Source organism: Leptonychotes weddellii, chromosome 6 (genome assembly GCF_054177405.1).
Source record: "Leptonychotes weddellii isolate Sample4059 chromosome 6, ASM5417740v2, whole genome shotgun sequence".
Taxonomy (NCBI): domain Eukaryota; kingdom Metazoa; phylum Chordata; class Mammalia; order Carnivora; family Phocidae; genus Leptonychotes; species Leptonychotes weddellii.
In genome coordinates this window covers 137,143,367-137,169,166 of record NC_138374.1, presented here as the reverse complement: position 1 = coordinate 137,169,166, position 25,800 = coordinate 137,143,367, and the positions used below count along the sequence as shown (strand labels likewise).

At 39.1% G+C, this 25,800-nt stretch overlaps 1 protein-coding gene and 1 long non-coding RNA gene across 9 annotated transcripts in view; one reads left to right on the top strand and one right to left on the bottom strand.

Moving 5' to 3' along the window:
- ASH1L (ASH1 like histone lysine methyltransferase) overlaps nucleotides 1–25,800 on the bottom strand; it is a 191,864-nt gene that overhangs the window by 41,856 nt on the left and 124,208 nt on the right. For 4 of the 6 annotated variants that reach the window (XM_081825479.1, XM_081825481.1, XM_081825480.1 and 1 more), the window contains 3 exons: nucleotides 21,052–21,146; nucleotides 7,922–8,026; nucleotides 515–588 (listed from right to left, as the gene is read on the bottom strand). In XM_081825479.1, the coding sequence (XP_081681605.1) occupies nucleotides 515–588; nucleotides 7,922–8,026; nucleotides 21,052–21,146 (274 nt within the window). The remainder of the gene's footprint in view (nucleotides 1–514; nucleotides 589–7,921; nucleotides 8,027–21,051; nucleotides 21,147–25,800) is intronic. The other 2 variants (XM_081825482.1, XM_006734775.3) reach the window with 1 other exon arrangement.
- Nucleotides 406–25,712, top strand: LOC145722400 (uncharacterized). Of its 3 annotated transcripts, none has more exons than XR_014146689.1 (4): nucleotides 406–490; nucleotides 19,102–19,235; nucleotides 25,186–25,371; nucleotides 25,524–25,712. It is a non-coding gene; the product is annotated as an uncharacterized LOC145722400 (long non-coding RNA). The 3 variants fall into 3 exon arrangements; XR_014146691.1 differs by lacking the exons at nucleotides 406–490; nucleotides 19,102–19,235 and adding exons at nucleotides 19,634–20,231; nucleotides 20,331–20,543; XR_014146690.1 differs by lacking the exons at nucleotides 406–490; nucleotides 19,102–19,235 and adding exons at nucleotides 19,634–20,231; nucleotides 20,331–20,561.

Below are 25,800 nucleotides of genomic sequence, written 5' to 3'. Positions count from 1 at the left end.
AGCAGCAGAGAAAAACAGCACCTTCCTATTTTTAGTTCCCAACATAAAGATCTTTTAAAAGTGTACATTTAAACATTTTCCCTGTTTCCTCTGGTAGAAGAATCTCCTTTGTATGTGAAAAATAAATTCCAAACTGATGGGAAGGAGCCAACAGAAATAAAGCCTGAAATTTCTTAGTGCTGCTGGCAGTACATCTAAATTCTCCTGGGACCTGCATCAAACAGGATTCTCACAGAACAGAGTTCTGCTACCAAAATAAAAGTCCAGACTCCTAACAGAAGGTTGCCTACGGAAGCAGGAACTCACTGCTATTCTGAAGCATGAGCAAAGGCAAATAGGGCACATTAGATATGGATGCAAGTTGATTTTTCCTAGTCTCTAACCTTCACAGGGACAGTTCTCTATACTTCCTAAGAGGACAGCACAGAGCACTTGTTTCACAAGGAGGCAGAGAGAGACTTGCATCCCCCCCACCCCAGAATAAAACCTGGTAAGGTAAGATAGGCTCCTGTACCTGATTGTGCTTCCACTGCCAAAGGATGTCATAGGGAAGCTGGAAGTCGATTCTCTTTTGCCTTAGATACTTCCCTGAATCAAAAAAAATACTATCAATTTCAGTATCTATTCATACAAAGGGTCAAACAGTCACAAGATCTAATATGCACTGGTTAGAAAAATAAAGATTTAATATTTAATTTTATGGATTTTCCATCACCAATTTTTAATTTTAGCTACTCTTTTCCATCATGCTCCAGGTGGTAAATGCTAAAGATATGTTTTAATAGTAGCCTATATAAAACAACAAAGCAAACTTACTATCAAAAAACACACAGGTCATTATGAAGCCAACTAAAAACTAAGAATTGTTTGATTATTAAAATTATTAACTAGAGCATCTGGCAGCTGTTCTCCTACATTATTATACACAATATAAGGTTGTCTGTAAAAACGGGAAGTATAAGAACTTTCTAAAATAGGAGTCCCTGGATTTAAATAACTCCAGAGTATTTACATTCAAATTTATGATCTGTTAACATTTACCATCCCCCCGCCTTGAAGTAGAACTACTAGTAAAAGTCAAAAGCCCTTTTCCACCTTAAAGAGGCTGCTTCAATTTCCTTACTTACTCTCTGACCTTCCTGCCCTTTAGGTGACTCACTTCTCACAGGAAGCTAAAACTTCTTGTTATCTGGGTATTCATCCTATCACTGTCTCTAGCCCAGTAGTTCTCAATGCTCTGCCAATCCTGGGGGATCCAGGGGTAAAGACTGTCTTAGAACTACTGAGTACTATGTGCTCAGTATTGTGTACTGAGTACTCAGTGCTCAGATGTTACATGCCATTTTCACTAGGCTGACATCTGTACTAATGGTATGAAAGCAATGGTGGGTAGGACTGCTGGCATCTTAGTAGCAATAAGGCAAGTGGCAGAAAACTGTACCAGAAGAATGAAACTAATAGAAATGAACCATGCCAGCATCATAGAAGCATTAAACATTAAGAATGCTTTTGATGAACCTATAAAAATTGAATTAAATCTTGACCCACAAGCCAGGAATGTTAATATTCTGCAAGGCACAAAGGAAGGACACCTGAAGCACTGTGCCTCACCCCTGGTGGCTGTGTCCCGCAAATGTTCCTGGGCAGACACAACGGCGAGCCGGACTAGCTTCTTCCATGGAATATACCAGCTGTACTAGAAAGAGTAACTCACAAACTACGGTTATTCGGACTTAGGAAGTGAAAATGAGTGAAGTGAGCTTGTTACTTCAAGAAACAACTGAAAATATCTGTTTCCAGTGATAAAAGTTGAGTTTGAAGTGAATGCTGGAATTTTGGAAAACCTGTGTCCACTACTATAAGAATCTTGTTTTCCAATACTTAAAATTTCCTCACGAAATAGGTGGGAAGATGCACAAATGTGAATGGTTTTGGATGCATACAGGGAATGGAAGAGCAATATAATTCAGTGAATCAGAATTTCTTAATGACCAATACATGAAGTGATAAAATCACACATGGGTAAAAAAATCCATTTAAGTTCTAAGAGAGACCAATGGACTTTAATGTAACAGAATACAAAAAGTTAACTGATTTCATACTCTACATTGCAACTCACCTTTAAGGAACTATTACATTTATATTTTTGCTAGAGTGTCAAAGAAGAATTATCTGAAATTATTAAAATATTCGTATCTTTTATAACTTATTTTTTTTTTAAAGATTTTATTTATTTATTTGACAGAGAGAATGAGAGAGAGAGCACATGAGAGGGGGGAGGGTCAGAGGGAGAAGCAGGCTCCCTGACGAGCAGGGAGCCCGATGCGGGACTCGATCCCGGGACTCCAGGATCATGACCTGAGCCGAAGGCAGTCGCTTAACCAACTGAGCCACCCAGGCGCCCTCTTTTATAACTTATTAACCTGTATGAGGACAGATTTCTTCATGTACTTAAACCAAAGTAACATCATAACAGACTGAATGCAAAAATAGATTAGAAAATCCAGTTGTCTTATATTAAGCTAAACATCAAAGAGATTTACAAAAATGTAAAATAAAGTCACTTTTCTTATGAAATTTTTCTTTGGAAAAGTTATTTCTCATAAAAATATGCTATTTATGTTAACACATAATGTGTAATGAGTTTATCTGACAAATCTGAAGATACAGCAGCATGGATTACAGGTATATCGTGGAAGAAATAACTTGTGGAGTTAAAGTAATATAACAAGATTTTGCGGTTACAGCTGGTAAAAGACCAGAGTCTACTTGTTGATAGGGAAGCAAACCTGAATGTGTAACTACAGAGTATGCAATGAAAAAGTGGAAACAACGTAAAGTTTATCAAAGGTAAGCAAACTTTGGTACATTCAAATAATGAGATATGCAGCTAGAGAAATTAAATGAGGTATATATTTACTCATATGGACACACTCTCCAAGTTGCAAAAAAAATAAAGCATGGGCTCATTTAAAAAAAAAACAACTTTGAAACATTAAAGCTATATGTGGTGGGAACAGCCTGGCAAAGGGCATGAGGGCACTTTCTGGATGAGGACACTGTTCTTTTCAAGATTTTTTATTTATTTGAGAGAGAGAGAGAGAGAGAGCCCGAGCAGGGTGAGGGGCAGAGGGGAAGGAGACTCCCCACTGAGCAGGGAGCCCGATGCGGGACTCTATCCCAGGACCCCGGGATCAACCTGAGCTGAAGGCAGACACTCAACTGACTGAGCCACCCAGGCACCCCGAGGACTCTGTTCTTGAGGAGGGGTTGGATTATGCAGGTATATGAAAGAAACCACAGCAAACGTGCATTTAAGATTTATGCATTTTAGGGAGGGTCTGGGTGGTTCAGTGGGTTGAGCAACTGACTCTTGATTTTGACTCAGGTCATGACCTCAGGGTTGTGAGGTCGAGAGTCTCTCATTGGCTCCATGTGGTCTTCTTGAGATTCTCCACTCCTCCCTCTGCCCCTCCCCTTGCTTGTACTCAAGCTCTCTCTTTCTTAAATGGATAAATCTTAAAACAAAAAGATTGGGGGCCGGGGTGGCTCAGTCGGTTGGGCGGCCGACTCTTGGTTTTGGTTTAGGTCATGATCTCGGTGGTCAGGGGATTGAGCCCTACATCGGGCTCTGCATTTAGTGGGAAGTCTGCTTGAGATTCTTTCTCCTTCCCCCTCTGCTCCTCCCCCTGCTCTGTCTCTCTCTAAAAATAAATATATCTTAAAAAAAAAAAAGATTTATGGATTTTATTAATGGTAAATGTACCTCAAAAGAAAAATCTGTAAACAAATACTGAGACCTTGGTTCTGATATGTATGCTGAAATAGGGGGAGGTATATCACTGTCTGCAATTTACTTTGGAGTGCACCCAAAAATAAGATGAATTAGTACATGGATAGATAAATATATGATAAATCAAGGTTGAATGTTAATGACAAAATATAAGTGATGGGATATTGCACATTCACTGTAGAGTTTTTTCAATTTTTTCCTTATTTCTTAATTTTTAAATTCTTTTTAGCAGGCTTTACACCCAGCGTGGAGCCCAACCCAGGGCTTGCACTCACGACACTGAGATCAAGACCTGAGCTGAGATCAAGAGTAGGCTGCTGAACTGATTGAGCCCCCCCGGGCTCCCCACAATTTTTTGTTTACTGAAAAATTTTACAGTAAATTGTTGGAAGACAGATATATATAAAGGAAAAAAGTTTGAAAGGGTATATACTAAATTATTATATTTCTGGGAAGGGGGAGCTTTATCTTTTAATTCATACCCTTCTCTATTACAATTCCTTTGCAAGTATGTACTCACTGTTTCTTAGTAACAATAGAAATGTAATTTTTTAAAAAGTCAAAATTGGTCCTCAGAAGATAGGATAAACCCCTTAATGCAAAGGGATAACTCCTTTTTTTGCGAGCAATACCTGATGTATTTTCTGTAGAAGGCATAAAAGAGTGAAAGAGAAACCAGTAAGTTAATAAAAGAATACTTTCTCGACGGGGTGCCTGGGTAGCTCAGTCGGTTAAGCGCCTGCCTTCAGCTCAGGTCATGATCCCAGGGTTCTGGGATCGAGTTCCACATTGGGCTCCCTGCTCAGCGGGGAGCCTGCTTCTCCCTCTGTCCCCTGCTTGTGCTCTCTCTCAAATAAATAAATAAAATCTTTAAAAATAATAATAATAAAAAGAATACTTTCTTGGGGTGCCTGGGTGGCTCAGTCAGTTTAGCATCTGACTCTTGGTTTCAACTCAGGTCATGATCTCATGGGTCATGAGGTGGAGCCCCAAGTCCGGCTCTGCGCTCAGTGGGAGTCTGCTTGGATATTCTTTCCCTCTGCCCCTTCCCCTGGTCTCTCTAAAATAAATTAATAAATCTTTAAAAAAAAAAAAAAAGAATACTTTCTCTTTTTAAGAAATCATTCACATCTACCTCAACTAACCTCAAAGACATAATTTTTCCCACAGTCCAACATCTTGAATTTTGCTAGCAATGAGTCTCCATAGATGTATTAAAAAAGAGAGAAGAGACCCCAAATGGAGTCACTTGTGCTAAGCCAAATCACCAAACTAGACCTTACTATCTCTTACCTAATAGCAGTTTAAACCTTCTCCAGAAAGTCTTAACCAGTCAGCACCAATGACCCTTTTCCAAATCCCCCAGAGGAAGATGAGGTGAGCTGACCTTTCCTTATCCTTTCACACTTCTGCCCAGAAAAGCCTTCCCTTTCGTACAGCTCTTTGGAACAACTTTCCACTTGCTGGATGGGATGCATTGGGGAATGAAGCCAAGTGATCTTTAAGTTCATTTGGTTGAAATGCTGGTGTTTAACAGCTGTTCTGGTGCCTTCCCTGGCATTATTTGTGTCCCTGTACTGTAATTCACATCCTAAGAGCCAGGGGAAGAAATGATGGCTCATTCTTTCCTCTCCTTTAACATTTCTAAAACCAGAGAGAGCTCGGACTCATTTCTAAGAAGTGAGACCTACCTGAAGAGATTTCCTTAATCAAATTCTGCTGGAGAGAATACCTCAAGGGAATCTAATCAGGAGCATCTCATTAAAAAAAAAAAAAGGGCGGGGGGGATTCTTTAGCTAATCCCCATTTTTAAAAATGGGGGAAAATCACTTTACATCCAAGTGAAAATGAGATGAAATCACATCTTTTGTGGATTTTTCTTATTGTGTGCTAAAGTCTTGAGATCTCAAGTACTGCCACTTATCTCTAGGGAAGGAGCAAAGAAATCCTTTACTTTTCTCTTTAAAAGAAAACTGAACTTGTACAACAAAGTCATTTTAAAGAGGACAAATAGTACAGAAGCTCTAAAGCCTGTGCTGACCTTGAAATCTAAAAGGGGGAAGTCATGGGACGCCTGGGGAAAAAAAAAATAGAAGGGGGAAGTCATGATGATTTTCTTTCACAAAATCAATCCTAACATGAAGAGGAAATGAATAGAGGACTCGGAGGCAGAACATCTCCACAAACACACTCCATTGCTAATTAGGTAGCTAGGCAAATGAGGAAGTCAAAGGTGAAGGAGGTACCCAATAGAAAGGAGAAAAATAACAATCTCCTTTTCCAGAAGAGATCTTAAAATCTGACAAAAACTTGTTTTTTTTTTTAAATAAGAATAAAGTGACTGACTTCAGATAAAGCTCAGCTTGTTTATATACGATCTGAGTACCGGGTTAGAATATCACTCTACAAACAGATAACAATTATTCATTTAGTCCTTGTTATTCTGCGTAAATTGTCCTGGAATTCCCCCCTAAAAAACCTATAGTACTATTTCACTGAAAGGAGTAGTGTATCTATGAAATGTGTGCCATTAAGGAGGTTATAAATAATGATCAAGGATACCTACAGGAAACTGTTTAAGTTTCACTAAACAAAACACAGGTAGAATTTGAGCTTTTGGTTTTGTCAGCCTGAGGGAAAATAGGTGCAACCCAGAAATACACGGACAGTGGGATTTCTCCCCAGTGGAAAACTGTCAGCCCCATGGAAGCAAGGATCTTCACCTGTTTTGCTTACTGGTGTGTCCCAAACATCTAGAAAACTGCCTGATCAAAAAGTAGGTACTGAACAAGTATTTTCTGAATGAATGAATGCAAACATGTATTCCATGGCATAAGCTTTGAGATACGGCCCCAACTGTTCTCATTCATTCATTCATTCATTCATTTAGGATTTTATTTTTTATTTTTAGTAAGCTCTACACTCAATGTGGGGCTCCAACTCACAGCCCTGAGATCAAGAGTCACCAGCTCCGCGGACTGAGCTGGCCGGGTGCCCCCACTGTTTTCTTTCAACTCTATGAAGCAGCAGCATCACCTTTACCATGTTGCAAATGGCAAGACTCTTCTTTTTTTGCCTTTCTTTCCCCTTTTCTTTTAACGAGGCTGAGTAATACTCTACTGCATGTATATACTGCCTCTTCTTCATTCATTCATCCCTCGATGGACACTTAGGTTGCTTCCATGTCTTGCCTATTGTAGATAATGCTGCTATGAACATGGGGGTGCAGATATTTTTTTGAGCTAGTGTTTTCATTTCCTTTGGATATATTCCCAGAAGTGGAGTTGCTGGATCACATGATCATTCTATTTTTAATTTTTTGAGGATCCTCCATACAGTTTTCCATAATGGCTGTACCAGCACAATTTCTTAAATACAACTAGCTCCCTCCTGCTTTCACATTCTCATGTGTCATTCCTCTCACCTGAAATTGAATCCTCTCAACCAAATTAAGCCATCTGCCTCAATTTTTAAAAAAGTTTTATTTATTCAAGTAAGGTCTATACCCAACATGGGGCTCAAACTCATGACCCCGAGATCAAGAGTCACGTATTCTACTGACTGAGCCAGACAGGTGCCCCCCCACTTGCCTCATTCTAAACCTTACTTAAAAATCTGTAATTTTAACATAGCTATCATAAACAACCATATTCAACCCTGATTACTAGAGCCACTCTCTTTTATACGGTAGTTAATGTAATTAAATTTATCAATCTTTTCTTCTGGTGTTTATACATTTTGTGGTCTTCCCTGTCCATGTCATAAAGATATTATATTTATCACATATCTGGTAAGTAATTAATATCCAGAATATATACAGAATTCCCAAAGCTCAAGAACAAGGAACAAAGGACTCAATTCAAAAGTGGACAAGCACTTGAATACACATTTCACCAAAGAAGACATACAAATGGCCAGAAGTACATGAAGAGAGGTCAACATTACTATTAGGGAAATGCAAATCAAAACCCACTAGGATGGCTATCATGAAAAAGTAACAGAAAATGACAAGTGTTACTGAAGATGTGGAGAAACTGAACTCTCAAGAATTGCTGGTGGGGATATCAAAGTGGTGCAGCCGTGGTGGCAAACAGTGCGGCAGATCCCAAAAATTAACTGTAGACTCACCATATGAGCCAGCAATCCCACCTCTGGGTATATAGACAAAAGAACTGAAAGCGGGGTCCTCAACAGAGAATTGTAAACCAATGTTCATAGCAGCATTATTCACAACTGCAAAAAGGAGGAAACAACAGAAATGTCCATCGGTGGATGAATGGATAAACAAAATATGGACTGTGTGTGTACACACAGGAATATTGCTCAGCATTGAAAAGGAATGAAATTCTCGTATATGCTACAACACAGAAGAAGAACCTTAAGGACATTATGCTAAGTGAAATATGGGAGACCCCAAAGGACAAATATTGTAATGACTCCACTATACGATGTACCTAAAACCGTCAAATTCATAGGGATAAAAAGAATAACAGTAGTTACCAGGGGCTGAGGGAATGGGCAATTATTATTTAATGGGCACAGAGTTTCAATTTGGGATGATGAAAAAATTCTGGAGAGGGATGGGGTTATGGTTGCACAATAATGTGAATGTACTTAATGCCACTGAACCTTACACTGAGAAACGGAAATGAAAAATACAAATTCTAAGTTACGTATATTTTACCACAAGTTAAAAACATTAATAACGTAATGCACCAAAAACCACTATGCTTTAAATGGGTGAATTGTAGGATATGTGAATTATGCCTCAATATGTTGTTAAAAAATATAGCAGTGTTAAAATTTTTTGCTTCGTTTACTAAAGAGTTACTTAGAAGACTCAAAAGGAGAAGGAAAGCCTATTGCATATGCCCATAAATGTACTTACTGTTCCTTCTGCTTTCCTGATGTTCCAAGGTCCCTTCTGGTATTTCTTTTCTGTTAGAAACCTTCTTTTATCCACAGAGTAGGTCTACTGGCAACATATTCTTTTAGATATCATCCTTCATCTAGGAAGGCTTTGATTCTCATTTAATTCCTAAAGGATACTTTCACTGGGTTTAAAATTCTGGCTAGACACTTTTTCTTTCAGCACTTGAAAAATGTTGTGCCATTTCCCTGGATTCAGACAAGCAATCCACTATTGTCTGAACTGCCTTATCCCTATAGGTAGGGATTCATTTCTCTCTCAGTTTTACAACTGTTGTGTCTTTAGAGGGCTGAAGTTGGACTAGGATATGCCTCCACAGGGATCTCTTCGAGTGTGTCCTGCTAGGTTTGATCATCGACTTCCATCAGTAGCTTCATGTCTCCTGCCAAATCTGCGAAGTTTTCAGCCACTATTTACCAAAGTAGTTTTTCATCTCCGTGTTTCTTTCTTCCTTCCAGCACACGGAGGATACAAATTTCGCCCTTTTGTCATGATCCCACAGACTCTGTCTTTTTTAGGTCTACTTTCTCTCTTGTTCGGATGGGACCGATTCCTTCCTGTGCCTCCTTCATCTTGCTGCTGAGCACATCCCTAAGCCTTAACAGCAGCTACTGCATCTTTCAATTCTAAAATTCTGACTTGGAATTCTTTCTATTTCCCTCCTGAGGCTTTCTATTGTTTTCATGTTTCAAGCATATTATTACTTGTTGAAGTGTGTGTTTGGGGGGGATAGTGTTTTTAAAAATCTAAATGCTCTAAAATCTTTGTCAGGTAATTCTAACATCTTGATGTTGGCATGTACTGACTGCCTTTTAAAATTCACTGTCAAATAAATAAAATCTTTAAAAAAAAAAAATCTTTAAAAAAAAAAAAAAAAGGGGCGCCTGGGTGGCTCAGTCGTTAAGCGTCTGCCTTCGGCTCAGGTCATGATCCCGGAGTCCTGGGATCGAGCCCCGCATCGGGCTCCCTGCTCAGCAGGAAGCCTGCTTCTCCCTCTCCCGCTCCCCCTGCTTGTGTTCCCTCTCTCGCTGTATCTCTCACTGTCAAATAAATAAAATCTTTAAAAAAAAAAATCTTTAAAAAAATAAAATTCAGTTTAACGGGCGCCTGGGTGGCTCAGTCAGTTAAGCGTCTGCCTTTGGCTCAGGTCATGATCCGAGGGTCCTGGGATTGAGCCCCACCTCAGGGAGTCTGCTTCTCTCTCTCCCTCTGCCCCTCTTCATGCTTGTGTTCTCTCTCTCTCTCTCAAATAAATAAAATCTTAAAAAAAAAAACTCAGTTTAAGATCTCTCTGGTTCCTAGTATGACATATGATTTCCAGTTTAAACCTAGACATTTCTGTATTATGTTACCAGGTTCTGGATTTTACATAAACCTTCTATTTTGTCTGACCTTTTCCAAAACTGCTCCAGCAAGTTAAGGGAGTAAGATGTCCAGTGATTACCAGTTGGGAGTTCCCCACTCAGCCTCCATTGAAACCTGAGCGTCGGTAGGTTGTTATCGCTGAGGGGATGGTGGGAGAGGCCATGTCACTACTGGAGGATGGTCAAAGTCCTCTGATATAACACAGGTCGGGGGCCCGGGTGGGACACCTTATTACTGCCTGCTGGGGATAGAAGCCAAGGCTCCCCACTGGGCACCTGCTGGTATGAGTGTGGGTAGGGTAACAGTTTTTTTCTACAATGTCTGACTAGAGTATGGAGGATATTGTCTAAAAGTTTTCTGTCTTGCTAGGTTGACCCTTTCCCTTACTTTTGGCTGTAGAAAGCAGGCTTTTCTTTACTTGCTTTGTTTGTGCCGAATGGAATTTCCAGGTTGCTAGCTTTCTCAGCTTCAAGTTTTACCTCACAGAATATGAAGTAAAAAGACAACTCAGGGAACTCATCACCATGAAGTTCCTCAGTCCCAAGGTTCCTAGTTGGTCTGCCTTCTCTCCACTTTTTAGAGTCTCCTTTTTATATATGATCTATAAAATGTAACATTGTAATAAGACCTTTTTATGTTTTTACTCATATTTATCAGAACAAGGAAAAGTATGTCTACTTCATTTTCCATGAGGCGCAAGCATGTCAATCATAATTTTTTTTCCCTTTTAATTGCTGGCTAATAGCCCATATATGAATATACCGGTTTATGTATCCATTGTATTGATGGGTACCTGGACTATCTCTAGTTTATAGCCATTACGAATGAAGGTACCATGAACATTCTTACACACATATGTATTGATTTCTGTCTGGTAGGTTTATGTTTACTTTTATAAAAGCTGCCAGAGCTTTTTTTTTTTTTTTTTTTAAAGATTTTATTTATTTGAGAGACAGCGAGCGAGAGAGAGAGCACAAGCAGGGGAGAGGGACAGAGGGAGAAGCAGACTCCCCACTGAGCAGGGAGCCTGACATGGGGCTCGATCCCAGGACCCTGAGATCATGACCTGAGCCAAAGGCAGACGCTTAATGACTGAGCCACCCAGGCGTCCCTGCCAGAGTTTTTTAAAAAGTCGTGCCATTTTACTCTCCCACAACTGTTTGTAAACGTTTTGGTTATGCCAACTCATTGTAGCTTTAATTTGAATTTCTTTGATGAGTTATGACTGATGAGTATTTTTCACATGTTAATTGGCCATGTGTATATTTCCTTTGGTAAAGTGTGTTCAAATCTTACTTCAAAATTGGGCTGTGTTTAAAAAAATAAAATAAAAAGAAAATTGGGTTGTCTTTTTTATTTAAATTCATTTGTAGGAGTTTGTTATGTATTCAGGATATATACAATTTGTAAATATTTTCTCCCAGTTTGTGCTTAGTCTGTCTGTTTTTATAATAGTGTCTTTGATGAATAGGTTTACATTTTGTCAAGGTATAATCTATCAGTACTTTCTTCTGTAGTTATTGCTTTCTCTATCCTAAGAAACCTTTAACTATGTGCAGGTCGTGAAGATATCCTATGTTTTTATGTCTCAGTCTGCGATCTGTGCCAAATCCAGGTTGTACATGCTATGAGGCTGGTGTTAAAGCTGAAGTTTTTCTTTTGCTGAACGGCTTTGGTGCCTGTGTGCAATCAAATGACCACAAAAGTGTGGGTCTATTTCTGGGCTGTCCACTCTGTTCCACAGATCTGTTTTACTGGCAATTTATTTTATTATTTATTTTTTTTAAGAGAGAGCATGCGAGCAGGGGGCAGAGAGGGGCAGAGGGAGAGAGAGAATCCCAAGCTCCACACTCAGCACAGAGCCCGATGTGGGGGCTCAATTTCAAGACCCTGAGATCATGACCCGAACTGAAACCACGAGTCAGATGCCCAACCAACCGAGCCACCCAGGGACCCAAATTTATTAAAAAAAAAAAAATGATTATTATTGTTATTTTTTAAGAGGGCTCTATGCCCAACATGGGGCTTGAACTCACGACCCTGGGATCAAAAGTTGTGTGCTCCGCCTATGCCCCTCTAAAGCCAATTTAAAGTTTAAACTTGCTTTATAGTAACTCTGGGAATCAGATAATGTAAGTCTTGGGGGAAAAAAAAACATTTTTTTAAAGATCACTTTGAATATTCCAGGTTCTTTGCATCTCCATATAAATTTTAGAAAAATCAGCTTATCAATTTTTACAGAAAAGTCTGCTGGTAACAATCTACATTGCATGGAATATAACAACTGAGGCTCCCTATCTCTAAATGTGGCATTTCTCCATTTATTTAGGTCTTCTTTAATTTCTCTGATAAATGTTTTAATTTTCAGTATAAAGTTCTTGCCTCTTTTTGGAAACATTTATTTCTAATTACTTCAATTCTGTTACGCTATTATAAATGTTCTTTAAAAAAATAGTTTTTTAGAGCAGTCTTAGGTTCAAAGCAGTATTGAGCAAGGTACAGAGATTTCCAATATACACACTGCCCCTGAACAAACACAGCCTACCCCGTTACCAACATTCCTGACCAGAGCGGCACATTGATTACTAACTGCTGAACCTACACTGACACATCATTATCACTGGCGTTCATAGTTTACATTAGGATTCACTCTTGGTCTTGCATATTCTATGGCTTTGGAAAAAATGTATTAATGACATGTATCCATGTCATTAGGTAGTTTCACTGACCTAAAAATCTCTGCGCTCTGCTGGTTCATCCCTCTTTTACCCTCAACTGCTGATATTATTAACATCTCCACAGTTTTGCCTTTTCCAGAATGTCACATAGTTGGAATCATACACTGTGTATGTAGCCTTTTCAGATTGGCTTCTTTCACTTAGTACAATGACTTTAAAGTTTCTCCATGTCTTCTCAGGGCTTGACATCTCATTTCCTTTTAGTGCTGAATAATATTATATTGTCTAGCTATACCAGTTTATCCATTCACCTACTGAAGGACATCTTGGTATCTTCCAAGTTTGGGGAGTTATGAATAAAGTAGCTATAAAATGTGTGTGCAGGTTATCATGTAGACAGTTTTCAACTTCTTTGGGTAAACACCAAGGACTGCCCTTGTTGGATGGTATGGTAAGAGCAGTTAAGTTTTACAAGAATACAATGGATTCTTGTATACCGATTTTGTTTCCTGTAACTTTGCTAAAAAAGTTGCAGTAGATTTTGGGGTATCTCTTTGGATTTATCATGTAATCTGTAAGCAGGAACAGTTTTACTTCTTCCTTCCTGATCTTTATGACTTTTTTTCATCTTCCTGCCTTACTGCACTGGCTAGAATATCCAGAATAATGCTGAACAGAAGTAGTGAGGGTGGACATTTTTACCTTCTTTCCAATTTCAGGAGGAAACACTGCATATTTCACCATTAAGTATGATGTTAACTGTAGATGCCTTTTGTAAGACTGGGGAGATGCCATTCTACCTCTAAGAGTTTCTGCCTGTATGTTTCTCAACTTCGTTCTGTAGCTGTTTTTCCCCCTCAAGTTTTTGTCAGGTTTTTTACCAGGGTTACATTAGCCTCATAAAATGAGCTGGGAAGTGTTCTCTACTTTCTGAAAGTCTTTGTGTAAGACTGGTGTTATTCTGTTCTCAATGAGGAAACAGCTCACAAGGGAAGCCATTAAGTTCTGACATTTTTATGTGTAGGATTTGATAAAGAACTAAATTTCTTTAAATGATACAGGCTATTCAGATATTCTGATATTCTATTTCTTTTTGAATTAGCTTTGTTAAGTTGTATTTATTAAGGAATTTATCCATTTCATATACATTGCTAAATGAATTGGCATAAAGTTATTCCTCACATTTCCTTATTGGCCTCTTAATAACTACAGGACCTAAGTACAGACACTGGTAATTTCTGTGATCTCTTATTTTTTCTTGTTCGTTGTATCTAGAGGTTATCAATTTTGTTGCTCTGTTTGAACTTGTTTCCTTATTGTCTTTTTAATATTTTATTGACTTCTATTCTTTATTATTTCCTTCTTTCTACAGATACCTGTTTTCTAGGAATGACTGGGATGGCTTTGCTCTTCTCACTGTCACTGAGTACTTAGTTACAGTAAATCAAGGGGAAAGGGTATTCACTCTGTTAATGCAAAATAAGTATTACTTAATCCTCACAACTCAGGTTGGGAGTAACTGCAATACATACATGAAGATGCTGAGATGTAGAGTGCATAAATAAGTTGTTCACGATCATCTGGCTACAAGAGCGTGGAATGGGAAGAGCAGTCCGTCTGCGTTTGACTCTGAGGTGTGTCTAGGCCAAGACCACCTTCAGGTTTCCTGACTCACAGGACTCAGCACATGGTCATACTCATAGCTATACTTCATTACAGCAAAAGGATACAAAGCAAAATCAGTAAAGGGGAAAAGTGCATTGGGCAAAACACAGAGGAAATAAGGCACAAGCTTATACAAACTGTCCCCCAATGGAGTCACACGGGATGTAATCTTTGGCAATATACTGGGACAACACATGTGAAATGTCTTTCAAGGATGCTCATTACAAACTCAGTGCCCAAGGTTTTGATCGGTGGCTGATCATATAGGTACTCTCTAAAATGTACCAAATTCCAGAGTCTTCAAATGAAAGCAGGTGTTGAGCAGAAATTACGCAGTTTATACAGAGCAGACACAGTAAGACGCTTTCCCATTCAGGAGGGTTTTATACTGACAGAGGAAAATGTTTGCCATTCAAGTCCCAGATGCCGCCAACACCCAACCTTGCAAGCAGGCCTTTCTCAGAGTAAGTCTTAGGTCTGCTATTTTAATCCATTTTGCACATACAGGCCTATGTTCTCTCCACTATATCAGGAAAAGCAGTCAAGATTTGGCATAAATCTCAATGACTAGCAGTGGCAACCAAGAAGAGCTGTGTTGAAAAGAATTCTGAATTATTTTCTGAGCTCAGCAAGAAAAGGCAACATAATATATTTAATAATAACTGCCAGAGGTAATAGCTATGTACTAAGTAACACATTTTTGTTGACTGGTATTCTACCATAAAAAAACAACTCTGATTCAGTAGTTATCTTTTATGAAATGATTACTATGCGCTAGGTAATGTGTTACATATCTTACATGCATTATTTTATTGAATATTCCTATTAATTTCAATTTTACAATAAAGAATGTGAAGCCTTGAGATGTGTCAGCTTGCCCAAGGTAAGACAGGTAGTAATTGGTGGAGGCAGAATCTGAATCGTGGCCTGATTCCAAAAGCCAAATGTGAAAGACCATGTCCTCACATTTTTTTGCTCCCATACTCCCCAGAAGAATTTTGAAAAACTATGAATCCCCTTATAATTTTTTTTTAAGAGTTTATTTTTAGGTAATCTCTACACCCAACAGGGGGACTAAACTCATGAGCCCGAGATCAAGAGTCCCATGCTCTACAGACTGAGCCAGCCAGGCGCCCCACCCCTACAAATGATGTAATATATAGTTTTGTCATTTTAAAATGAATCTGCATACTATAAAGATTCAATACTTACCATTATTCATTAAAAAAGGAATATTCTCTTCTTTAACATTTAGAAATTTAAATAATCTCCTGTCTTTGAACATTATCTCTATTCCACTTATTCCAGAGGATTTTGTCTTAATATTATATATTTTTTCATGTTTAAAGTTCTTTTATTGAAGCTATCCCCTTACTCCATAAAAAAGTGTTCCAATTCACATTTAAAAGTACCTGTGAGGGGGCACCTGGGTGGCTCAGTTGGTTAAGCGACTGCCTTCGGCTCAGGTCATGATCCTGGAGTCCCTGGATGGAGTCCCGCATCGGGCTCCCTGCTCGGCAGGGAGTCTGCTTTGCCCTCTGACCCTCCCCCCTCTCATGTGCTCTCTCATTCTCTCTCTCTCAAATAAATAAATAAAATCTTTAAAAAAAAAAAAAAATACCTGTGAGGGATGGGGTAGCTGGGTGATGGACATTAAGGAAGGCATGTAATGTAATGAGCACTGGGTAATAAGACTGATGAATCACTGACCTCTACCTCTGAAACTAATAATATATTATATGTTAATTAATTGAATTTAAATAAGAAAAAATACCTGTGACCATAAGACTCAAAGCATTACAATTTTTCTTTTGCATTGTGTATCACTATAATTTTGATTAATATAGGCCTGATTAAAACAACATAACTACACTTTCAAGATAACAGCTTTTCTGAGGCATAATTCACATACCATAAAATACATTCTTTTTAAGTGTACCGTGCAGTGGGTTTTAGTACATGGAGTTCTGGTGATGGTTAATTTTCTGTGTCAACAGATAGTTGGTCAAACGTTATTCTAGATGTGTCTGTGAAGGTAATTGTTAGATGACATTAACATTTAAATCACAAGATTGTGAGTCAAGCAGATTATCCTCCATAATGTGGGTGGGATTCATCCAAACAGCTGAAACTCTTAGTAAGAAAAAAGACTGACCTCCACAGGGAATTCTTTCCGTAGACTGCCCTCCGACTCCTTGAGCTGTGAAATCAACCCTCCCCTGGGTCTCCATGCTGCCTGCCTACCCTGTAGATTTTGGACTTGCCAGTTGCCACGATGGTGTGACCCTTAAAATAAATCTCTACAGAAGCGCCTGGCTGGCAAAGTCAGTACAGCGTTTGACTCTTGATCTCAGGGTCTTGAGATTAAGCCCCACATTGGCCATAGAGCTTATTTAAAAAATAATACATCAAATACAGTGTTGTCACAAATAAAATCTATTAAAAAAAAAACCCTCTCTATTAAAATGAGAAAGGTGGGGACCTAATTTAAAAAAACCCAGATTTTGGGGCCCCTGGCTGGCTCAGTCGATGGAGCATGTGACTCTTGATCTCAGGATCATGGGTATGGAGAGTACTTAAAAAATAAACCTTAAAAAAAAAAAAGGAATCATAAAGCACATGGCATTTTGTGACTATCCCCTTTTATATAGCGTAATGTTTTCACACTTCATCCATGTTGTTACCTGTCTCGGTACCTCATTTCTTTTCTTTCTTTCCTTTTTAAAGATTTTATTTATTTGACAGAGAGAGAGAGAGAGAGAAAGCAGGGGGTGCAGCAGAGGAAGAGGGAGAAGCAGGCTCCCCGCTGAGCAGGGAGCCCAACTTGGGACTCCATCCCAGGACCCTGGGATCATGACCTGAGCTGAAGGCAGAAGCTTAACCAACTGAGCCACCCAGGAGACCCACAGTACCTCATTTCTTGTTATTGCCAAAGAACATCCCATCGTATGCACAGACCACATTTTGTTAATCCATTTATCCACTGTGGGAAAGCTGGGTTGCTTCCACCTGTTGGCTATTATGAACATTGCTGCTATGTACATTTCTGTCTAAGTTTTTGTGTGGACATGTGCTTTCAATTCTATTGGTTAGATACCTAGCAGCAGAACTGCTGGGTCATATGGTAACTATAGGTTTAACTTTTTGAGGAACTGCCAAAATGTTTTCCAAAGAGGGTTATACCACTTTACGTTCCCACCAACAATGCATGAGGTTTTCAATTTCTTCACATTATGCATCAATCCTTTAATTAAAGTCATCCTAGTGAGTGTGAGGTGGTATCTCATTATGGTTTTGATTTCCATTTACCTAACGACTAATGATGTTGAGCATATTTTCACGTGTTTATTGGCCATGTGTAGATCTCTTTTGGAGAAGTGTCTATTCAAATAATTTACCCACTTAAAAAATCGTGTTGTCTTTTTAATATTGATTCTCAACGGTTCTTTATATGTATGGGTTTTTGGATACTAGTCTCTTGATACATAATTTGCAAATATTTCTCCCATTCTGTGCATTGTTTTTTCATTTTCTTAATGGTGTTTTTTGAAGCACAAAAGTTTTAAATATTGACCAAGTTCAATTTGTGTTTTTTTCTTTTGTTGCACAGGATTTTGGTGTTATAGCTAAGAAATTATTGCCCAATCCAAGGTCATGAAAATTTCCTCCTATGTTTTCTTCAAGAGTTTTATAGTTTTAGCTGTTGTATTTAGGTTGATGATCCATGTTGAGTTAATTTTTTTTTAAATGGTGTGAGGCAAGGGTCCAACTTCAACCTTTTGTATGTGTATATCCAGTTATCACAGAACCATCTACTGAAAATACCATGCTTTCCTCATTCAACTGTCATGGCACTCATCAAAAATCAATCGACTATAAATTTAAGGGTATAATATACATTTTGGTAAGTATCATGGGAAGTAAAATTCTATTTGAAATGCACTTCTCTAATAAGATAAAGAAACCTAATTTCCTTAGTTAAGTGTTTAAAAATAAACACGATTTTCCATTTATTGATTCTGACTCTTATCAATGGTAAGATGCATTATTATTCTATTTTTATAACTACTTTATTCATACAACTAATACAGCAAAGACAGGGATGAACTGAGGTCCGGCTGACTCGAAGTCATGCTTTTTACTTACATGATACTGGAAATCACCTGTTCAGAACAACTTACTGGCTCACTACCCTAACCTAATCATAAAATATTATTTGAACAACAAAATAGCACTGTCCAGAAAAAAAAAAAATCTGTCCTGCAACAGCCTGATTTTAAACCTTGTTTCACAGGGAAAAAGACCCACTACACTTGGACAGGTTTTCCCATTATTTTCCCACTTTGCAGATACTGAGTACATATTAGTCTTTGTGGGACATTAAAATGGGGATGTGGAGATAAAATCTTTATTTAAATTAAGGGATTTCTATTCTTGACCTCTTAACCACTATTTGTGCAAGAGATGTGAGAGAGATACTGGCCTATTATTCTTCCTATCTTCCTTGGAATGAACGGACACCTTCATCCCCTTGAATGAAGTTAGAGCTTCGTTTTAAGACTTAAGTTAGATCCCAGCTAGGACAAAACCAGTAAAACCAAAGTGGTCATGTTTTTCGTTAAATGCGTCTTTTAAATGACTTCCTTTCTAAGCCTATTTATCATGATCAGATTCTAGGAAACAGCTACATCTGCTGAGACTCTGCTTCCAGTGTTGTGACATCACTGTAACAACAAAACACTCGTTCAGAAGAACCTTGGCAGTGATCCCGGAGAACGTGGAACTGACTCTCACCTTCATCAAGGTAAGAGAACTAAACCTTGGAACTTCAAGTTGGAGTTAAACCATTCTCCATCCACCTAGTACAGAATAACTAAAGCAAACTAATCTTTATTGCAGAACGTGTCGTCTATGCTTGCTCCTTTAAATACACTGCTGGTACTGGGTCTTCTGGGAAGAAAAAGGGGATTTGATAATCGTAACACAGAGAAGAGTCCCATAGTCATGAAGCTCAAGAGAAGCATAAAGAGAACACTATAATGCACAGGGTCTACATCTACTACATAAGTAAGCTGCTCCTGTCACTTCCAATTCAATAGGGTGTCCTGATTTCTCCTCCTTTACTTTCATTTGTACATGTATTTGTTAAAGTTCTATTATGTACCGGGCACTAGGAAATCAAAGGAGAATAAGGGAGACAAATGATCCTGCACCTGGAGCTTATAATCTAATGAGGGAGACAGATAACTAATGAGGAAACAGAGTAGTCATGGATTATAGAAAGAAATGAACAGGGTGCTGTGATATAAAGGGAGGGACCCTCTTTGATGGGACAATCAGGAAAAAATTTTAAAGAAAATGACATTTAAGTGGATATTGACATTAAGCTCATCCTTAAAGAATAAGAAACCAACCATGGGAAGAATAAGAATAGCTTTTTAGTCAGCGAGAATAATAAGCATATGGATACTCTGGTGGGAAAGGCCTTAGTCTGTTCTAGGACCTGAGAGAAGACCAGCAAGACATCAAACAGCAGGTAAGGGAGAGATGGGAACAGAGAGACAGGGATGATGGGGAAGGGTGGGTCGTTGGGGACCAGATCATTCTCTCTCTCTCTTTTTTTTTAAGATTTATTTGGGGGGGGAGGGGCAGAGGGAGAGAAAATCCTGAAGCAGACTCCCTGCTGTGTGTGGAGCCTGATGAGGGGCTTGAACCCAGGTGAGCGGAAATCAAGAGTTGGACATTTAAGCAACTGAGCCACCCAGGTGCACCCGGGACCAGGTCATTCTTAAAAGCTACAGTAAGGAGCTTGTACTTTACTCTAACAGTAAGACACTAAGGTTTTTTAAGTATAATCTAGTTTAAGTTATAAGATCATTTCTTTTTTTTCTGTGTGGAGAGTGATGTGGAGGGGAGCAGGAATGGAAATGGACACATGCGTCAGAAGGCTGCTGCAGGAGTCTGAGTGGAAGTTAAGTGTGGGATGCACTTGAGAGTGACAATAGGATCTGCAAACAAATGGGATGTACCACAGGGATGGCAACAGCAGAACTCGGGGGGAAGGACTGGATGTGGCTCTGTCAGAACAGGAGGCATCCAGGATCACTTCAAGGTACCTGTTACTCATCTGGTAAGCTCAACAGTAGGATCCCAGAAGGCACTATTACACCGATGCTAAACAAAGCCTTGACATTTCCCCCCAAAATGAATAGAAGGATAAATCTGGCTCAATTTTCAAGCAGATAAATGATCAGGAAAAGTAGTGGCTCTCTTCTGTTGATTATTACATATCCATAAATCATCTCTTTCTGAACATGGAAAATGTCTGAAACTGAAGTGGTGAATAGCTGGGTTTTCCTAGATGTCATAACTCAGGGAATCAAACGCTACACACATAGTGTTTTTTATTATTAAAACTCGAGTAAGGAAGATTTATGTCATTTTGACTCCTAGATGGCAAAGAATTTGCAGAATTCTTCAGACTGAGTATAAATTAAACGGTAAAGAAAGAGCTCAACCTCATTGGAGATGTAGAAATAATAAGAACACAAAGCCATTTCATCCAAACTCAAGAAATACCATTTCTTCTTAGCAACATATTGTATATATTGAGTACTCACCAACATGAATGGGGGCTGGGAACAGTCCATACTCATGCTCTCCTGGAGTGTATTCCAGCTTCTCTTTCTTTAATTGGATCAATCGGCTCTTTGGGCTGTGATCAGAAAAGAATGGAAAATAATCAGAGGCAATGAAACCTCTTCCTGTGGGTCAAATACAGAAAATAGATCCTCTGTCAAGAGTTATTTGTTTTGGGGTGCCTGGGTGGCTCAGTCGGTTAAGCATCCGGCTTCTTGCTCTCCCTCTCCCTGCCATTCCCCTGGCTCATGCTTGTGCTCCCTCTGTCAAATAAATAAAATCTTAAAAAAAGTAAGTATTTGTTTTAACAGTGGCTTAAATTTTATTTTATTTTTTTAAAGATTTTATTTATTTATTTGACAGAGAGAGACAGAACACAAGCAGGGGGAGTAGGAGAGGGAGAAGCAGGCTTCCCAGATGCAGGGCTCGATCCCAGGACCCTGGGATCATGACCTGAGCTGAAGGCAGATGCTTAACGACTAAGCCACCCAGGCGCCCCGGCTTAAATTTTAAATGCATATTTTTTGGGGGAGGGATATCAAGTACATTCATGTATTTTTAGAATCTGTATTTTTGGAATTGTCTTTTAGGAATTATACACAAAAAAGAGCCATGTTAGCATTTTCCAGCAGTTTTGCAAAAGGAACCTAAATTTCAGATCTGATCATAATAATTACTTTATACTTGGCCAGTAATTTATAGTATGTATGTACGTATTATTTTCAAAATTTATTATTTTTTTTAGATTTTATTTATTCATTTATTTGAGAGAGAGAGAGTGCAAGCAGGGGGAGGAGCACAGGGAGAGGGACAAGCAGATTCCCCGCTGAGTGCGGAGCCTTGACTCAGGGCATGATCCCATGACCCTGAGATCACGACCTGAGCTGAAATCAAGAGTTGGACTTTAAATCTTTAAAAAAAAGTTTTTGTTTTTTTTTTAAAGATTTTATTTATTTATTTGACAGAGAGATAGACAGAAGAGCACAAGCAGAGGGAGTGGCAGAGGGAGAGGGAGAAGCAGGCTCTGCACTGAGCAGGGAACCCGATGCGGGACTCGATCCCAGGACCCTGAGATCATGACCTGAGCCGAAGGCAGACGCCCAACCATCTGAGCCACCCAGGCGCCCAAAAAAAAGATTTTTAAAAAAATCTTTTAAGTAAGCTCTACACCCAACATGGGGCTTGAACCCACAACTCCGTGATCAAGAGTCGCATGCTCCCTGTCCCTGATGATTTATAAAGTACTTTCACACATTATCATTTATATCAATCCTATGAAGTAGGGAAGAAGAAATGTTAGCTCCAGTTTACAAATTTGAAAACAGATGCTCTATGAAGTCAAGTGACTTGCCTTATTTTTAGTAGCTATTAAGGAGATTTAAGATAAAAACCTCAGTTTCTTGCCCAGCTCCTACTCACTGACTACTCTTTTTATTTTATTCCCCAATGTCTCCATAGACTTACCTCTTCTACTTGTCTTACTGGTCTGTGTTTCTAATGTTTGGTATGAGATCAGTCTTAAGACATTTCACAAATATATAAAAGGGGGAAAAAAAGAAGGAAATAAAAAGGAAAGGAAGAAAAAGAGAGAAAAAAGGGTTTCAGGAGAGCCTCACTTAGTCTACTCTGGTTTTATTTTGCCATTAAGTTCTAGTAAATAAGGCAAGGCTGATGTATTTCTTTTCCCTGTGAATCACAACATACTGCTTTTTAAAAAACAAGTCTATTCTATTTTGTAACAAGCAGGTAAAAAAATTGAGGCTCCCAAAATAAGTTATTTGTAGAACCTGAAGTTCTTAAATTTGAACACTGGTTCCTTCTACTAGATCATTCATTTATTTATTAAACAATTACTAAGCACTAAGTCCAGGTCCTGTTCTTTTCTTTGTTTTTTTTTTTTTTTTTTTTAAGATTTTATTTATTTATTTGAGAGAGAGAGAGAGCACAAGCAGGGGCAGGGGCAGAAGGAGAGGGAGAATCAGACTCCCTGCTGAGCAAGAAGCCCGGCGGGGGACTTGATCCCAGGACCCTGGAATCATGACCTGAGCCGAAGGCAGATGCTTAAATGACTGAGCCACCCAGGTGCCCTTCCAGGTCCTGTTCTAAGTGCTAAGAGACAGCGGTGAACAAGACAGTTTACACTGTTCTTAGGTACACAGACAATAAGGAGGTATGAAAAACTAAGGAAACAGAAAAAAAAATCAGAAAATAATAAATGTTAGGCCAATAATTAAAATGTGATGAACAGAGAGTAACTGGGTAGGCTTTTCTAAGGAGGTGACATTCAGCTCAGCTCTAAGTGTTACTGGGTCTCGGCAATGACAGAATGTGGGAAACGGAGAAAGACTAGGCAGAGGAAATAAATTATCTGGTAGAAGATCACAACTGGAATGGGACTGGAGAATTAGAGCAAATAAAGGGAGGCTGAAGGAGTACAGACGAGGTCAGAAATTGTGAATGAGGTCATGCGAAGTGTTTAAAGCACTGGCAAGGAGTTTGGGAAACAGTTTCAAAGAAGAAAAGCAAAGATATGAGATTGTTCTACTTATATCTAAAAACCAGTTTTCTCATTTTAAAAAACCCAAAATAATAACTGTGAACAGAGATTTATCTACCTACCTGAGAGAGAGAGAGAGAGAGAGAGAGAGAGAGCGCGAGCGAGCACACCAGCAGGGGGAGCAGGCAGAGGGAGAGGGAGAAGCAGGTTCACTGCTGAGCAGGGAGCCTGACGCGGGGCTCTATCCCAGGACCCCGGAATCATGACCTAAGCCGAAGGCAGACGCTTAACCGACTGAGCCACCCAGGCGCCCCAGAGATAGGAATTTTTTAAATCCAACTAAAAATTGTATTTCTTCATCATGAATCAAAGTCAAATAGGGTAAGAAAACAATTGTGTCTAGAACCAAGCATTCTGTATGAGAGAAAATTTGGTCTACACTTTATTAGATTCAAGATTTACCCAGGCAAATTAAATTGAGAACATAAAAGGTTCCATTTAGTGACAACAGGAATGGAAGCAAACCCCACATTTCACCCTGCTTCCCTGAGGGTCAGCAAGCAGGTGACAGACAGCGGTCAGGGAGGGCAATACTGGGCACCCTGAGGAGAGCGAACACACAAAACTACAAAAAAATCCAGGGTCACCGGTGGACTTGTAGTCCTCAACCTACCAAATGAAACACAAGCCCCCCTGATTGCACCTCCCATCAACTCCTGACCGATTCTCTAACAAAAACAACTTCATCCCTGATTCTGCAACGCTGATGTCCAGGATCTGTGGCACCGCTATGAATAGTACAATCATGTGAGAAATCCTTTTCCTAGCTCTTGGCCACGTCTGATTTTGGTTCTAATTTCAGGCATGACCACTGATTTCCTTGTTGGCGATAGCGGCATGGGACTCTCTCTCTCATTTTCCAATACTCTGTTCCATGTGAGCTGGGCAGAGTGGTCAACAGAGAGAGAATGTGGCTCTTTGTCAGTTGGGTCTTGATTCTGAACACTCCTAGTCATTTTCCAAGGTATTCACTGCGTGTGTGACACTGATCGTTCAAATCACTCAGGAGAAAATCTGTAGGAATGAAAGTAACCATTTCAGACACAGAACTGCCACAAGACAAAGTAAGCTAAACACTAAGTTTCTGTGACAGCTGTTTACTTCTGACCAATGGCTGAAGGTGCAAAATGAGACTACTATTTCTGTGTATATGTGTGTAAATGAAAAAACCCTTGTGCTTTTCTTATCAAAAGAAAGTAATCTGCCTTTCATAATGTTCTATTTATAAATGCAACCCATTCAGGATTTGTGGCCAGCTTTCTCTCTCTTTGGTAATTTATTAGTTTTAATCATTTATCATTTGAATGCAATGCAGATATCAAATTCAATCAGACAAATCCACCATCAAATGGTAGAAAAAGTATACAAATATTTAAGAAAAAATAGAAAAAGCGAGCATTCCTAATTTAATGGTTATGATATTTATCTTAAATACTGTCTATAACCATGTCTTGACTTCAGGCATTTATTACCTTATTCTCAAATCTTGTCATCTCTAATCTTGGCCCCAAGCCCCAAATAATGAAACCACTAAGATGTCTTCTTCTAAATTTCCCAGACAGCTGCTGAGTCGAACCAGGGGCTTGCTCCAGCACCTTGTCAGAGAGAGGATACGGGGATTTCTGGCAGAATCCAGACTTTAATGAACATACCAGTATCCTAAAATCTGTCTTGTTTGGCAAACAAATAAGGTGAAGAGAACCTGAAAATCAAAAGGAAGTTCGAGTCCCTAGGTTAACAAAAGGTAAGTCGTATTTTATTAATGTGAATGATGCTTTATCTATTGGGAATTTCTAAGTTTGGAGAAAAGCATATTAATGTTCCTATAAGGGACTGAAATAACTGTCAAAACTTTATCCTTTTATCAAGAAAAATTTTTCTTTCTTTTTCTCCTAGACTTGGAGAGCCCTGTCATGTGATGACAGTCATGGTACTGGAAGAGTCCGGAGAACTTCGTAGCATGTCTGCATTCGTTGAGGAACTTCTTTTTCTTCTTTTTTTTAAAGACTTTATTTGTTTATTTGACAGAGAGAGAGACAGTGAGAGAGGGAACACAAGCAGGGGGAGTGGGAGAGGGAGAAGCAGGCTCCCCGCTGAGCAGGGATCCTGATGCCAGGCTCGATCCCAGGACCCTGGGATCATGACCTGAACTGAAGGCAGACGCTTAACGACT